The following is an 18,282-nucleotide window of genomic DNA, read 5'->3' as shown; positions in this document are numbered from 1 at the left end:
TGATACACTTTTTTTTTTTTTTTTTTACAGTGTATCAATTTGTTTACTTCCTTCCCTTGAATTCATAAATAGAAATAGACCATAAACCCACTCTTTTGTGCTGGCCTTTATCAGTTTTTCTTTGTGAAAGCAGTTTTGAACAGTAGAAATATAAGTTTACCAGTTTTTCTTTGTGAAAGCAGTTTTGAACAGTAGAGATATCAGTTTATCAGTTTTTCTTTGTGAAAGCAGTTTTGGCGTGAACAGTAGGAACAGCCGTTGTTGTGTAGTTAATGGTGAACTGGTTGGAAAAGTCTGTGGCCTAATTGTAGTTGATGAAAGACTCGTCGCCTTGATCTGCATGACTGTTGAGTAGCAGTGTTGACAGCCAGTGCTTTCCGCATCACTTCCTGTTTTTCCCTCAACATGGGCTGTGGTCATGTAATCATTTCTGTCCCAGTCACAGCTAGAGTAAGAAGCAGGATAAAAATGATATCATTAAAGCAAATGACCCGGTTTACTTTTTCTCCACAGTTTGTTTGGCATCTCCTCCATCGTTCGAACCGACTGTTCCTCAACCTGGAAGCTTGCTGTCAACAGTGGTCTGAACTGGCACCATTTTGTCAATCCCATCATGCTCTTGGTCCTGTACTACACACTGGCCACCTTGATCCGTCTGTGGCTGCAAGATCCCATGATCATGGTGAGCCTAATGTCACGAAGTGAAGAAAGTACTAATATTTTAAAGTGTATTTATTATTTGAATGTACACATTTTTAATGATATTTTTTAGTTAAACATATCCAAATATCCTTTAAATATTATACTTTAAATTATTTTTGTCATTGGCATAAAGGTTTTTTATGTTTTTAAGCATAAAAATTCCAGTGACGAAAAAAATGGTTTAAACATAAATTTATTTTGAAAATAAATAAAGTATGTTATTGTGTTTTACACAAAATCTTTTTTTTAATCTTTGATGTCAAGCTCAATTTAATGCATTCTTCGTGCACTTTAATACAAAGAAATTGATTTGAATATATTAAGAGATTTTACAAAAGGCAAACAAAATATTGAGGACAGAGAGACAAACCTGTATAATGATTTACTGATCAATTAACAATTAGTTTCAAGAAAACATTTTTAGTTAAAATTTTGGTTAAAAATAAAGAAATATGCTATATTTCTTAATAAAAAAATAAATGTTAATATTCCCTAATAAATATTAGTCAACTGTGTGTATAATATGCTTTGCTTATATGAAGAAGGGTTATTATTATTAACTAAAATAATTTTTGTTCATTTAAATAAAATAAATGTTACCTTTATATAAATAAAATAATAAAATGAAAAATGAAAAAAAAAACTTTAAAAACAGTTTATAAAATAAAAATGAATAAACTATGTAGACTTTTAAAACTAATAAATAATGACAATAACACAAGAAAAATTCAGAAACTTATACTAAAATTAAAGTGAAAACAAAATATCTAAATAAAATGTAATTTAAAAATATTAACAAAAAAATCATGGCTATATAATAGTATTTCAATCAAACTAAAATAACACTGATATGAAGATGTGTATGATAGGTACATAAAGTACAATGTCGGTTTGATCTCTCACCTTTTTCTCATCTGTCCACATGCTGTCGTGACTTTATAGAGCGGTCAATACACTCGCTCCTTCAAAACCTCACATGCATGAGCTTATTGATTCACATGCTTCTAGGTTTGATCACAGCATGATTTCATGATTTTCTTGTCGCCGTAAATCTAAGTGATGAGAATAACCGGTTGCGTGACTTCACAAAGAGATCGATGATGAATCATGAACGCCGTTACGCTTTCATCCGATGAAATGATTAGTTCAGTGTTGTTGTTTTCATCTCGTGACTCCATTAAGCGTGTTTATCATCTTCGGCGTTTTCTTTCGTAAGCTGCTCCATGATACATGTTTTAATTCCATTCACGCTACTCACTGAATATGTTTCTGTGTTTATTGATCTTTCTCCAGCAGGAGAGTGAGGAAGAGGAGATAAACGAGGGAAATGAGGCCGCGGGAAACAGCTTCGTTCACACGTCGATCGGGAAGCGGCTGCTCTGGTGGAAAGCGCATCAGAAAACTGAGGAAAGAAATGTGAGGAAACAAAGAGCATTTTTAAAGCTTAAATTAAGGAAATGTCTCACAAGGTCAACTCTATCTTAATTCAAATATTTAATTTTAGAGGTCGCAATATAAGTCCGAATTCAGCATGGCCATAGCCTAGTGAAACAAAAACATCCAAAATACACTTTTAAGTGTTTATTTTATTGCACTTTATATCTATTTGTGTCTAGATTTGAATTACGATACATATTTTCAAAGGCCATTTTTATTGAAGTTTTATCTCCACTTAAGCAGCACTTACATGCACTAAAATTTACAGTTGTATTCCTATCTATATTTTGAAGTTTTTTACTGAGGAATTTGTTTATATATTATTCGCACTGATTTATATAATGTTTTATTCTAAAACATGCTGAAAATTTTTTTTTTTTTCTGGCTGTTGACAGTATTTTTGGATTTATTGAGTGATAAAAATACATATGTTTCTAGAAAATAAATCTGAACATTGGATAAAGCCAGATTCAAAATTCTTGTTTCATTTTGTTGACGTATTAGAGTTAAATGTTTTTATAGAAGGGATTTTTGATATCTCTTTTTATCATTCCATAAATCAAAACATATGGTCAACAGCCAGAAAAAAACAAATTCACCATGTTTTTAGGAATAAAATGTTATATAAATCAATGTGAATGATATATGAACAAATTCCTCAGTAAAAACTTTCAGAATATCAATAGGAATAAAACTGTTAAGTTTGATGTATGTAGGTGCAGCTGAAGTGGAGATAAAAACTCACAGCCTTTAAACATATGCATTTTCACCATGCTTTTAGAAATAAAATGTTATATAAATCAGTGTGAATGATATATTAACAAACCCCTCAGTGAAAATATTCAGAATATAGAGAGGAATAAAACTGTTAAGTTTGGAGTATGCAAGTGCTGCTGAAGTGGAGAAAAAAATTAACAGCCTTTAAATATACACATTTTCAACCATGTTTTTAAGAATAAAATGTTATATAAATCAGTACGAATGATATATGAACAAACCCATCAATAAGAATATTCAGAATATAGATAGGAATATAACTGTAAATTTTAGTGCATGTAAGTGTTGCTGAAGTGGAGATAAAACTCATTTTGAGAAAACATGGCCTTTAACCCTTGTGCGTCAATTAAAAAAAGTTACACATAGGTTCATAGAGGACAAAAATGTCCATGTCCAAAAACTGTCATAAAAATTTGAAGCTTGGGACTACAGACTTAAGTTTGGTCTTATTTTAAAGAAGACCCTTGACAGATTATTGGTAAAATTGTTTTACAACTTTAAGCTTATGAAAATGATTTATGAGCAATTTTTTATATAAAATATATATTTTATAAAACATGTTGAACACAAAAATTGCTAGAAAATCAAATTCATAAATCTAAACAAGTTGTGTTCCAAATTTGATGTTGATATCTCAAAAAATGAGCTTTTAGTAAGATTTTGTTTGGGTGTAGTACCAAACTTTTCCCTTTAGATTCCAGCAAAGCTCCGCTGGCATATGATTTGCAGTACAGTATAATTTCTCTCTCTCAAACATTACAGGTGCACACACACAAACACACACACTTTTTTTTAGGACACTCTGACATCCATACCAACACACCCACACTATTATAGCTGCATAATTTATCCAACTGACTCTATAATACAGCAAAAGCAGAAAACAGGAAAATTGTGAGTATTTGCTTTATAGGCCAAATCTGAGAAAATGGCACCATCTAGTAAATTTGATTTTTTAAATTAATTTTGAAGCCTTGCCAACAGAATGAAAGCTTATTAACAAAGACTGCATCATTTTATAGTTAAATGGCCCTGGGAATAAAAAATCGCAGTTTTAATGGGTTTCAATGAGGACATTTTTGTCCTTAAGGTCCTGAGAGGAACTATTTTTTGTACCTAGTGTAAAATAGATTAAAGGAGGGTGAAATATTAAAATTCCAATAAAAATACATGCCTGTGCCAAAATTTATGCAGTTGGCATTAACACAGGCAAAATGATAAAAAAAAAAAAAACAAAAAAAAAAAACGAAAAGGACAAAAATGTCCATAAGGTCACACAAGGGTTAAAGATATGTATTGAAATTAAAATCTACAAATGCAAATAGATAAAGTGCAATAATATAAACACTTAAATGTGTATTGTGGGTGTTTTCATTCCACTAGTCTGTAACAACAAGGTATGAAAAACCAAATATCACAAAATTGATTAGTGCATAATTATTATTATTATTTTTTTTTTTTGGCTGTAGCGTCTTGTCTTAAAAACAGCATCAAGAGTGTCCATGTTATCTTAAACTTTAGCGTCAGCATTAAAGGTTTTTTAGCTCGTGTCGGTCTGAGTGCTGGTCTCTATCTGTGAATAGTGCCGCTGTACTTTGCTCTGCTCAGCGCTGATGTTAGAGAACAGCATAATGTTATCGACCTCCTGTGCTCATCAATACATTCACCTTGCCCCGTCTGCTGTCTTTATTTCTTTCTCTCTCTCTTTAGCTCATTTCCACTCAGGACGGGTACAGCACCTCGGAGGTTTGCTATCACTGTGGTTTTGCCAAGTCTTATGTAACTCTGTGTCAAATATTTGAACTGTGGACAAATATAGTGTGATTGATTTGAGCTTTTAGCAGCTTGTGTCTGTGTGTACGCTGCTCTTGATGTGGCATGATTCAGTGGCTTTGGGGTGAAACGCGATCTCTCTGGGTGAATCTCCTAAACTGTTAAATGAAAAGAAAAAGAAGCCTCCCCACCCCTCCAAATTTTCATGACTAGTTGTTTTGTAAATCTCATTAAATTTAATTTTCCTCTTTTTAAATAAATAATATATATTGTTATTAAAATTAAGTATACTGCAATATACTGTGCAATTTATATCTATAATTATATATGATTTAAAATATGTAATAATTAAAATATATATATTTTTCATATTTCCCATTAATCCCATAAATCTCATTAGATTAAAATGATTATTTTTTTAAATAGCAATTGTTAAAAATAATAGCATTACATTGATATTAATTGCATATTAATTTATTATTGTAATAAAAATATATTGTATATTTTATTTATTTATTTATTTTTACGTTCTGTAAGGAGAATTTGTAGTGAAAAGATGTGGTTGATGAAAATGTCAAAACTCAAAAAAAAAATGTTGGACATTTTCTTGTTGGTTTTGTGAGATTCACCCATTTTGACAAGCAAAGATTTTTACACACTTCAACTGTGACACTACATGTGTGTGTTAACACACTTTATTTTTACAGTCTATGGTTAAAACTGGCTGCAAAAACAATTATAATCTTGTATGCTGTATATTAATTACTTTTAGACAGATATTAGTTCTTTTCTGTGCACATTATATGACCTGTCCCTTGTGTCATTTTTTTTTTTGTGTTGCTATAAAGGTTGTGGTGGTCAACTCAAATGGGACGTCGTTTGATTATGTCTCCGCTGTGCCCATTGAGAACGGACCGGTCAGTCTGGACATTTACTCAACTCCTCAGTACAAAGTGGATCAGCCTGTCGAATTTGAAGGTGAGATACCATAAATACACATCCATAGATATCTTTGAACTGAAACACCTAATAAAACAATTCAACATCTAAGTGTATATTCTACCCAGGGTTATCATAAAAATGAAACCATAAAAAATCATTTTTGTTACTTCACATAAACGTTAACTAAATTAAAATATTAAAAATATTAAAACAGAAGTATAAATTAATAAAAAATGGCAGAAATATAAATGTCAGAAATGCACGACAAAATTACTAAAACTTTAACAAAAATGAAAATGATAACTGAAATTAAAACTAATTCAAACTGTTAATAAAAACTATAATAGTATCTCAATAATACTAAAATAAGATGTTCTATCGGTGCTTCTATCGAAATGTTTAACAACATTTAGATGAGAAGTAGATAATAAAAGCCAGTTTAAAAACAAAGCACAATAAACTGTTCTGTTCTTCCGTATCTACTTTATTTGATACCAAGGCTGGTAAAAAAAACCACAAAAAACTGGTCAAAAACTGGGTCAAATCCAGTGACAAGTTCTTCCTCAAAAGCGCTCATTGCACTATAACCTGGGTCTTTCTAAACATGACTAACTGATTAGAATCTCACCGCTGTCTGTGGCTGAGACTAGTTCCTAGTTAACTAATATCTGATCATTCACTGAGATTTTTCTTAAGTGAACAATGGAAATGACTATTATTTTAATGCTCCACACAGAGAAGACGGATGAAAACACGAATGAGATCTTGGACTCACAGCTGGAGGAGGAAGAGGAGAAGACAGATGCGGAAGAGGAAGAGGAAGAAGAAGAGGAAGAGCAGGGCGGACCACCAGGCGCTCTCGTGAAAGTGTTCAAGTTTGTCATGAAGCAGAGCTACATCTGTGCTCTTATTGCTATGATGGTGAGAAGCTCAAAGCTTAAAGGGATAGTTCACCCAAAAATGAACATTTGCTTTTAATTTACTCACCCTCAGGCCATCCAAGATGTAGGTGATGTTTTTTTTCTTCAGTAGAGGAGTAAAAGATGATGTTTAGCAGAAAACGTGGTCCTTAGTGATTCATAAAATGTAAGTCAGCAGCTACCGTTTTTTTGAGAGAAAAAAAATACATTGAGGTCTTATAAAGCGAAATGGTCAGTCTGTGCATGAAACTGAATATTATTTACAACATTATTACCTGTAATCCAGAGCCTCAGGCAGATGGACCGAGTGATGTCCGGTTTGTGAAAGAATCTTCTTCTTTTGAACCGGTTCTTTTTAGTGAAGTAGTTGAACCAGTTCACCAAATTGGACTGAACTTCTGAAACGGCTCAAGCAACACAGATCTACAAGTTGATCAAATCAAAACTCACTTTCAGAGCCAGCATACAGTATCTGATCCTATGATAAATTAAGTCATTCAGCGCTTCAGTTCCTCCAACAGGCACTGAACTGAGGAAAAAGTTTGAAATTATGGAAATTAATACTTTTATTTAGCAAGGATGATTTGAAATGATCAAAATTAATGATAAAGACATTTATAAGGTTACAAAAGATTTCTATTTCAGATAAATGCTGTTTTTCTGAACTTTCTATTCATCAAAGTAACCTGAGAAAAATTCTACTCCGCTGTGTTCAACATAATGATAATAATAAATGGTTTTCAAGCAGCAAATCCGCATATTAGGATGATTTCTGAAGGATCATGTGACACTGAAGACTGGCGTAATGATGCTAAAAATTCAGCTTTGAAATGAATTTTAAAATATATTCAAATAGAAAACAGTTATTTTAAGTAAAAAAACAAAAAAAAACAATTTTACAGTTTTTGCTGTATTTTGGATCAAATAAATGCAGGCTTGGTAAGCAGAAGAGAGTTCTTTAAAAAACATTAAAAATCTTAGTGTTCAAAAATTTTTTGACTGGTAGTGCTATTTCGTATATGTCACGTCATTATGTGATTACAGTTAATAAATGGTGAATTAGTTATTTGAACCAGAAACAAAGGCTACATTCACAGTCAGTTTTTGGCATTGACAACCGCATTTTTTTTTTTACAGGTGTGAGTCTCGAAATTTCCCGTTCACACAGCAGCGTCTCGAATACTGTATGTATGAACCTGCAACGGGTGTCATATATATATATCTATATATCTACATATATATCTATGGTCGAGCCCGTATTCCTTACCAGTAACCATAGCAACAGTGACCAAAGTAATATCAAAGATGGCGACGTCCATAAAACTGAAGGTTTTTTCACTTTCTGACACGACTGGAGTCGAATCGAGCCGCGAGTATTTGAGTCGCGTGCAGAACACAATACTGACGGAAGAGCGGCTCCGGTGGAGAAAAACTGACTAAAACTTTCAGATGACACACAGCTCATTTCTCCGTCACTGTAAGTTACCGAAATCACACATGAAAACTCGTAACACACGATAGACACGCGTTCTATCTCTCGTAGTTGTCCAGTCCTGTTAAGTTCACACAGCACGTGTGTTAAGAGAATGCGGTTGTGAGTCCTGAAAATGTATGGGTGTGAGTTCGGTTACAGAATGCGGTTGTCACGCCTGTAAATATATACGGTATAACAGTACTGTGTGTTAACATAACCGTATTAAGGACTCAAATTCTGCTGCTGTGTGAACGTGGCCTTTACTGTCCAAAAGAACCAGTTCACGGAAAAGAATCAAATTTCCCCGTTTGCCTGAGGCTCTGGATTATACATGTAATAATGTTGTAAATAATGTTCAGTTTCTTGCACAGACCGATCGTTTCACTTCATAAGACCTCAGTATATCGTCAGGAGCCACGGTATTCATTTTGTGTTCTTTGATATGTATTTTTTTTTTATGGTAGCCACTGAATTCCATTTTATGAATTACCAAGTAACGTTTTCAGCTAAAAACTTCTTTACTCTTCGATGCAAGAAAAAAGTCAACTACATCTTGGATGGCCTGAGGGTAAGTAAATTAACAGCAGATTTACATTTTTAACTATTCTTTTGAAGTTCTACATTAGATTTTGAGTAGGAAAAGATTCAACAGGAAACATAAAACTATGAACCATGGCATCTCATCATCGATCTTTCTTCATCTCTAAGGCGTGGAGTATAACGTACGTTAGCTGGCTGACGTTTGTCTTTCTGCTGTGGTCCTGTACTCTGTGGATGGTACGTGACCGGAGGAAATACGCCATGATGACCTCGCCGTTCATGGTGGCCTATGGGAACCTCCTGTTGGTCCTTCAGTATATCTGGTGTTTTGAGCGCTTGGATCCAGTGCCGGGTTTCTTTCTGAAGATGGAGGTGCCCTTCACTGAACTGAGCAGCAAGGTAACAATTATACAATGAACTGCCTGATTTTGCATAAGATTATTTATTTTCACTTTAATCAGGCCTCAACAATAGGTACAGTTTCTGCTGTATATATCTTTAAAATATGTATATTTGTATTTAATATGTATATACATTTCATTAGTATATTTTGTTTTAGTGTAAATAAGAAATACAAATAATGCACTTTTACTTTTATTGCCATTTAAAAAAACTCTTTTTTTTATTCTAATAAAAAAGGTGCACAATCATCAAATATGATTGCTGCTCAATTATTATTATTATCAATAGTAAAGTTTTTGAAAAAGAAATCTTTTATAACATTATAAATGTCTTTTCTGTTAATTTGATCAATTTTGATCTGTTCTTGCTGAATAAAGGTGGGGTTTTTTTCTTTTTCTTTTTGAAGTCGTATTACCCCAAACTTTTGAATGGTACAAAAAAATATGAAGCAGCACAACTGTTTTCAACAGTAATAATAAATCAGAAATGTTTCTTGAGCAGCAAATCAGCATATTAGAATGACTTCTGAAGGATCATGTGACACTGAAGCCTGGAGTAATGATGCTGAAAATTCAGCTTTGATCACAGAAACACTTTTTTATTATATTACTACTTTTTATTAATATTTTATTACTTTTTAAAAAAAAAGTATATATTTATATTCAAAGAGAAGAACAGTTATTTGAAATTGTAATGATATTTATTACTGTTTTACTGTGTTAATGAACAAATATCTTCAGCCTTGGCAGAGGTGGACCGTAATGAAGTACATTTACTTGATTACTGTACTTAAATACACTTTTTGAGCATCTGTACTTTACTTGAGTATTATTTTTCTGGAAACTTATGACTTTAACTTCACTACATTTGAAAGACAAATATATCGCACTTTTCACTCCACTACATTTCTATCAAGGTCCTCGAAGTAGAAAGCCGTTACAAAGTAGCAGCTTGTCTGTGGGTGATTTTTTCTTCTTCTCTAAAACATGACTTATAAGTAATCACTCTTGTAGGGTTACATGAAGGGATTTTCCAGCATTCTTTAAACACTAACCAGTTGCAAATGTGATATTTATTTACAATAATTCAATAATAAGAAGTTAATATTGTGGTATATGTTAGATGCAATATTGTCTGATTTTGCAAAATTGTGTACAGTAAATGAAAATATTACCTATAAAGCAACAGAAGAACTGCTGTGCGTCTCCTAACAAAACACAACAGGTGTTTGACTTGAAGCATATTCTACAGATAATTTATTAGGTTTTTTATACTATATAACTAGGCTATATAACTATAATGCAACCCCATGACAGTTAGAAATTTATAAAAACACTTATGATGTAAAACGTTGGTATACTGTGCTTTGTTTATCAATTTCAGTCCATTCAGAAGAACCTTAATCAGTTTTTTGTTGAAACCCAAAAATTGGGTTTCTGCAGAGCATTTTGCTAATGTGTTTTTGGCATTGTGACTGTTTGTAGGTTCTGTGTCAGCTGAGTTTCTGGCTTCTGCTCAGACAAACTTTGATGGAGAGACAAGAGAAGATGGAAGAGGAAGCAGCTCTTTGTGACATCCAAATAGATGAGCAGAAAAAAGGTGGGGTCCTATATGTAACATACAGATGAAACCCTTTAATAGTCACTGCAGGAAATCTCTCTTCGTTGTTATATATTCATAAAGAAATAACTTTCCATGTGGGTTGCAGAGGAAGAGAAAGACAAAGAGGAAGAGGAGGGGGACGAGAACGACCTGATGCATGTGATTGGGAAACTAGTGATGGCTCTGCTGGTGAAATACTGGATCTATGTTTGCGGAGGAATGTTCTTCTTCGTCAGCTTCGAAGGAAAGATGGTCATGTACAAGATCATCTACATGATGATGTTTCTGTCCTGCGTGGCTCTTTACCAGGTGCTGCACTGCTGTCTAACCATAGAAAGCCTAGAAAGCTTGTTAGGATGTTGACTTCACTACAAAAAATAAAATATATATTTTATGCAAAATAAAAAATGACAATATAAAAAAACTATATGTATTTATAGAATTTACAATAAAATGTGTTTTATTATGTTTTATTGTAAAATAGACTTAATTTTATACATATACTGTAGTTCACCCAGAAATGTATGCGTGTAATTTTTGCATAAAATTAAGCCTATATATATAATTTTACACAAAATTTATATAATTTATTCTATTTATTGTATTTTTTTTGCATCAAATTAAGCCTATTTTATATAAAATTTTATATATAATTGTATAAATGTAATATATATATAATTTATTTTTAATTCTAATTTTATAAATAGAATTTATGTAAATATAATTGATAATTATTATTTTATTGTATTTTCGCATAAAAAGATGCCTGTTTTATTGTAAATTTTATATATAATTTGTTTAAATATAATGTATATAAATAAATATATATGTATGACAAATAATATATATGAGATATATACCCAAAAATGTTATGATAAAATAGATAAATATTTATTTAGAAATATAAATTATGACAGAACTTTAATTTTTGGATGAACTTTTCTTTTAAAGGTATTTGACAGAGCGGTTTTTCTCCTCAGGTGCATTATGAATGGTGGCGCAGGATCCTGAAGTACTTCTGGATGTCTGTGGTTGACAATATAAAAAAACTATATGTATTTATAGAATTTACAATAAAATGTGTTTTATTATGTTTTATTGTAAAATAGACTTAATTTTATACATATACTGTAGTTCACCCAGAAATGTATGCGTGTAATTTTTGCATAAAATTAAGCCTATATATATAATTTTACGCAAAATTTATATAATTTATTCTATTTATTGTATTTTTTTTGCATCAAATTAAGCCTATTTTATATAAAATTTTATATATAATTGTATAAATGTAATATATATATAATTTATTTTTAATTCTAATTTTATAAATAGAATTTATGTAAATATAATTGATAATTATTATTTTATTGTATTTTCGCATAAAAAGATGCCTGTTTTATTGTAAATTTTATATATAATTTGTTTAAATATAATGTATATAAATAAATATATATGTATGACAAATAATATATATGAGATATATACCCAAAAATGTTATGATAAAATAGATAAATATTTATTTAGAAATATAAATTATGACAGAACTTTAATTTTTGGATGAACTTTTCTTTTAAAGGTATTTGACAGAGCGGTTTTTCTCCTCAGGTGCATTATGAATGGTGGCGCAGGATCCTGAAGTACTTCTGGATGTCTGTGGTGGTTTACACCATGCTAGTGCTCATCCTAATCTACACCTGTCAGTTTGAGAACGCCATCGCTACCTGGACCAGAATGACGGGCATATCAGAAGACGTGTGAGTTTCGAACATCCTTAGATGTGTTTGATCTAGTGCTGTCAAACGATTAATCGCGATTAATCACATCCAAAATAAAAGTTTTTGATTGCATAATATATGTGTGTGTACTGTGATATATATAAATACATACACATGCATGTATACATTTAAGAAAAATATGTTATGTTTATATATTTAATATATTTATATATGATATAATTAATATGAATATAAAAATACATGTAAATATTTTCAAAATGTGTGCTGTATGTGTGTGACTTTATATATACATGATAAATATACACAGTACACACACATATTATGTAAACAAAAACTTTTATTTTGGATGTGATTAATCGCGATTAATCATTTGACAGCACTAGTTTGATCAGTTGAACGTACCACAAACCATACCATGCAGACCCTAGTCAGCTGCCTTGTGGTCCATTAAACTTTGTATATGACTAATTTGAGGTGCAGAGTATTAGATTCTGGCCAAAATGAAAGTGTTTTAAGTCCGAATAATGCAGTAATGATTCTCTGTTTGTCTCTCAGACTGAAGGACATCGGTCTGGAGAGGTACATCCTCTCTGATCTGTTCACCCGTATCTTCATCCCCACGTCCTTCCTGCTGGTCTGCATCCTGCACCTGCATTACTTCCACGACCGCTTTCTGCAGCTCACTGATCTCAAAGCCGTCATCAGCAAAGAGCAGAGCACCATTTACAGGTGAGAGACGCTTTCCCGCCAGTCACAGCTGATGCTAACAGGAAGAGTGGAGATGTCATGTGTCATAAACGAGTTTTAACACAAATGCATACCTGTTAACCACATGTCAAATCAACTATTTTCTTAGTGAAATAATAATAATAAACAATTATCATCATAATGATTATTATGTGATTGTGATTGATTAGAATTGTTATTATTATTTTTGTTGTTGTTGTAATGAATAATAATATGCAATAATTAGCTCAGAATTATTGCTCAGAATTATCATTAAAACATTATATTATTATAATAATAATAATAACAATTATTATTAGTCATTATTATTCATGCATAGAATTATTATTATTAAAACATAATATTTTATATAATAATTATGATAATTGTGTGTTGAACGATAACTCTTATGTTACATTGCTTTAATGATTAATTTGAGCAATATCTTACTTTAGTACTACTGTGCTCCTACTGAAGGAGTTTGTTTCATTCTTGTTGAACTTAACTTGACGTTGTTTCATCCTGATGCCTTGTTTCCTCATTTCTTCATTTCTCTTCATGAACGTTTTCTCTCTATTGAATCTGCAGCAGTGTCATCCTTGTTTTATCTGTTAAATGCTGCCAGTCCTCAGTCTTATTTATGCAAATCCATTTCTGATTTTAACCAATCATGTGCTCCCGTCTTTCCCCTGCCGTCCCTCACCTCACAGCTATACTAAAGTCAGTGGTCGTATCTATCTGATCGTGGATAGGTGGGTGACTGCTTGTCTTTCTCTGGCATCCATGGAAATAACAACCAATGTTCACCTTTTCCCTGAATTCCCACAATCCCTCAATACTCCCGTTCGCCAGTACACTCTTTTCTCTCTTAATGATATAACTTTTTTTTTTTTAAACGGTTCGCTAGATTCCTGGATAGATCAAAAAAATTATGATGTCTCTGTCACTGAATTTTCCTGTCTAGAACTTCAACGTTTCTCAAAGTCAACATGAAACCGCATTCAAAACCATTTTATTTCCAGGTAATATTCAAAGAGGATTAAAAAATCCTTTTATTAACGGTTTGTTTTATTCCTCGTTAACTGATTGGATCATCAGATGATGACCAGCACGTCAAAACTTAGCATTATTTGCTGTTACAGTATTGCTGTATTTCTATTACATTTAACGGGCACTAAAAGACTGCGTTAACTGTTGGTAAGATTTTAGAAAGGCTACTTGACCTTCAACAGCAGCCTAAAATAATAACTAGAAAGATGTTTGGCTGTTCGTTAAACTGTTAGTTCACCCAAAAATGAAAATTCTGTCATTAATTACTCACCCTCGTGTTGTTCCAAACCCGTAAGACCTTTGTTCATCTTCGGAACACAATTTAAGATATTTTTGATGGAATCTGAGGGCTCTCTGACCCTCCCATAGACAGCAAGGTAACTACCACGTTCAAGGCCCAGAAAAGTAACACGATGATCGACAAAGTAGTCCGTGTGACATCAGTGGTTCAGCTGTAAAGTTACGAAGCTACGAGAATACTTTTTTGGGCAAAGAAAACAAAAATAACGACTTTATTCCACATTTTCGTCTCTACTTGTGGATGCGCGTTCACGACAATATCATGACGCGAGCGTGTAGCGGCGCCGGCGCTGACCCAGATCCTTGCTAGTTACCTTGCTAGTTACTCCAGATAGTTACCCTGCTGTCTATGGGAGGGTCAGAGAGCCCTCAGATTTCATCAAAAATATCTGAAATTGTGTTCCGAAGATGAACGGAGGTCTTACGGGTTTGGAACAACACGAGGGTGAGTAATTAATGACAGAATTTCATTTTTGGGTGAACTAACCCTTTAATTTGAACTATTAACTCACATGGAGTCGGTAACAGTAGCTGAATTAAAAATCAAATCATTGCTGTTGATGAATCCAAACGTAGTGTTCACATGATCACTAAAAATTTATCGGGTTGACGAGTGTGTTTATATGTCACAAGCTTCAGTGTCAGATTTGACATGTGCACACTGCACCAATATACAGAGTTTCCCATTGTTTGCACATACAATTATCCTTATGCTTCTTTTCTATGTTTCAAAGAACTGACTTAATATTTATTTATTTCGGGTGTTAAGCATGTGAATTTTTGTGTCATGCTGCTTTTTATTTATCAAGCAGTGAAATTGCCCATTCCCATAGCCAAAACAAGCCCCGTCTGTGGATGAGAGTATAAAGCGAGGCCTGACAGGACCTTGTTCTGCTCCACTTCACAGACAGTTAGTGGAAGGAGACTTTTAGATAACATGACACTCATTTATAACACTTTGTTCTACAAATTCAACAGCTCATTTCACACGTCATGTGTCGTTGCACCATTTCTATGTCATTGCATGTACGCAGTACTTTCCAGTTTTGGTTTTCAATCTGAACAAGTGTTTACATGTCCTCTTGATCGGATTAAAAAAGGTCTACACCACCCCTTCGAAATTTCATTTGGATCGAGCTCAGTCGCATCGATTAAAGTGTTTACATGAAGGCTTTTCTCTCCGATTGAGCCATCAGTCCGATTACTAACAGATTATTTGGTTGCACGTAAACCTAGCTAGTGTAGGATTATTTAAATACTGTTATATCATTAATTAGCTTTTATTTTTAATTTAATTTAATTTCAAAGTGCTTTACATAAAAAAAAAGACTTGCAATAATCATAAAATAATCACAACAGATGCACAGGAAATAAAAATAGTAATAAAAGCAAAGAATAAAAATTATTGAATATTTACTTAAAATGTCTTAAAACAGTTAAGAATAAACTTTTAGTATTTTTGTTTTATTCGTTTTTAAATTTTTATTTAGCTTTAATTTATTTTCTATTTCTGTATTAGTTGTTTTAATTTTAGTCAAAGTTTTTTTTAAGTTTTAAGTTTTTCATCTAATATTTGTATTTGTATTTTATTTAATTTCAATTACTGAAAAATATATATATTTAATAGTTTTAGTTTTATTTAACAATAACAACACTGGCCGAAAGTTCACAGAGGTGGGGTGGGTTATTTACTTTGATCATTGTTTATATATATATATATATATTTTTTTTTAATAACATTTATGACTACAAATGTGTATTGAAATGCTAAATAGGGTCGGTTTTGATTTCATGTTGACTTTAAACCTCTGCCTGCTCAAATGCATCCCAGAAAGTCTTACTTGAGCCGCTTGACGTCAGCGGTTTATCCTGACGATAGTCCTGCTCTCAGACTCTGACAGGGAATGAATGTCCTCAGCATGTCTCTGAAATGCACGTCCTCTCCTCCTCAAAGAATCTCTCTGTCCCTGTTTCTCTGTCTCATCTTACAGTAATGTTCAGTTGTGTGAAACGTTTCATTGCTTTGATTTCGTGTATTTCCATTCTGTAAATTGCTTCAACAGCATCAAGCAAAAAATCTCTTCTCCTCAGAGCAAGTAAGTGTGGTATAAACAAGGTAAAGCTTTGACATGAAACCTCATCATGCAAGCGTTTAAACCCTTCATAGCAGCGAGACCATCCGGAAGAGGCCATTGCCACTAAAGTCTGACTGCTGAAATATTTGTTTTGGTTTTTTGGTCACGTGATTCATGTATGGCAGACATATGCATTGCTTCTTTAAAAAATAATAATGCAATCCAGCTTGTTCCTTACGGATCTAATGCACACGGCATCCATGTTTTCCACCCAAACCCTGCCTGTGGAATCCTGATTCAAGGTTTATGCCGTTTATTAGACACTAACATTCAAATAACTGTTTTATAACCCAAACCGAGCTAACTTGATCAGCATGTGATCTAAGTTCAGAGAAAGTATGGGTGGTTCATCAATTACAAGAACTTTTCTCTGACTTTAAAGGATTTTAAAGACAAAATGCTTTAAAGAAAAATAATTTAAAAAAATAATTCTAGTTTTCATTCTAATTTTACTGTAGTTATTTATTTTTTTCTAATTTTTGTGAGTGTCAAAATGTTGAATTTGCCAGAATTTCTTTATTTTTCTTTACATTCCAATGTCAGGACAATTGTTAGCATATTTTCTTAAGAACTTCTAAATTAAGTTAAATTAAATTAAATTAAATTAAATTGGTACAGTTTGTGTTTTCATAAATATATATATATATATATATATATTTGATAATTTGTTTTTAAATAATCACTAGTAAGTAGTGCTGTCATTACTGTCATGCCAAGCATTTTATTATAAAATTTTTATAAAAAGTGTTTTTGTTTAATGATGGAAATGAAAAGCAGAGTGATAGTATGAAGAACAGAAATTTATTTAAATTTTTAAACCCATTTAATCTTTATTTGGTATCATCATTAAACTAGGTAATATTTGAGCATTTTTAATTAAGAAACAATGCATTTGTTATAAATTCAAAACAGATGTACAGCAGATGTGTTGTATTAGCGGGCAAATTCAACTTTTTAGTCATAAAGTGAAAAATAAAAATCCACTTACTGAAAGGAGATTGATGAAGGCTGTTATCAGATCTTCATGAGGAATCTCTCTAATTGAAGAATCACTCATATGTCACATGTATACTGTAAATGAGTGAGACTGCTCCTAATGCACTCTTCCTGATCTCCAGACTGGCTCATCCTGACGGGAGTCTGGCGGATCTGACGATGATGAGCACCTCTCCAGAGCCGCTGCTGAAGGAGGAGAAGGAGAAAGAGTCCATGAACGAGGTGCTGGTCGTGGACTGTGTGGAGGAGGAGAAGAAGAAAGAGTCTCTGTCCATCCATTCAGCTCATCTGTCCAGTCAGGAGGACATTCAGCAGTTCAGCGCCACCACAGATCCAGAACTGCCCTCAGAACAGAGCTCAGGTACTGCGGTCCAGTCCAATCTAGTCTAGTGCAGTCTATTACCGTGTAGTGTCTGTATATGTACAGTATATGTGTATACAGTATATGTATGTATGTAATATATATATAAATACACACACGTCGGCGCCAATAGCCTTGTGGACAGCGTGCTGACATATAGCCCTATTGTGCATCGGGTGTCCCGAGTTCGAGTCCCAGCTCGCAGACCTTTCCCGATCCCGTCTCTCACTTTGCTTCCTGTCTACCTACTGTCCTATCCTAATAAAAAGGCAAAAAACGCCAAAAATAAATACACACACATACAGTATAGATTTTGAAAATATTTACATGTATATACATTTATATATTTACAGTATATTCTTATATGTTATATTATATATAAATATATTTAATATATAAACAACATATT

At 32.6% G+C, this 18,282-nt stretch overlaps 1 protein-coding gene across 1 annotated transcript in view; it reads left to right on the top strand.

The window, feature by feature from the left end:
• Positions 1 to 18,282, top strand: part of piezo2b (piezo-type mechanosensitive ion channel component 2b) — a 110,185-nt gene that overhangs the window by 48,964 nt on the left and 42,939 nt on the right. Inside the window, 12 exon segments of the mRNA XM_016566511.1 lie at positions 514 to 682; positions 1,996 to 2,118; positions 4,627 to 4,662; positions 5,538 to 5,654; positions 6,373 to 6,552; positions 8,734 to 8,964; positions 10,452 to 10,571; positions 10,609 to 10,878; positions 12,175 to 12,323; positions 12,861 to 13,034; positions 13,742 to 13,783; positions 17,635 to 17,873. Of these exon segments, the coding sequence (XP_016421997.1) occupies positions 514 to 682; positions 1,996 to 2,118; positions 4,627 to 4,662; positions 5,538 to 5,654; positions 6,373 to 6,552; positions 8,734 to 8,964; positions 10,452 to 10,571; positions 10,609 to 10,878; positions 12,175 to 12,323; positions 12,861 to 13,034; positions 13,742 to 13,783; positions 17,635 to 17,873 (1,850 nt within the window).

Source organism: Sinocyclocheilus rhinocerous, unplaced genomic scaffold, assembly GCF_001515625.1.
Source record: "Sinocyclocheilus rhinocerous isolate Xijiao unplaced genomic scaffold, SAMN03320098_v1.1 scaffold1534, whole genome shotgun sequence".
NCBI classification, from domain to species: domain Eukaryota; kingdom Metazoa; phylum Chordata; class Actinopteri; order Cypriniformes; family Cyprinidae; genus Sinocyclocheilus; species Sinocyclocheilus rhinocerous.
Note: the sequence above shows the minus strand (reverse complement) of the source record. Positions and strands in the feature narration are given on the sequence as shown.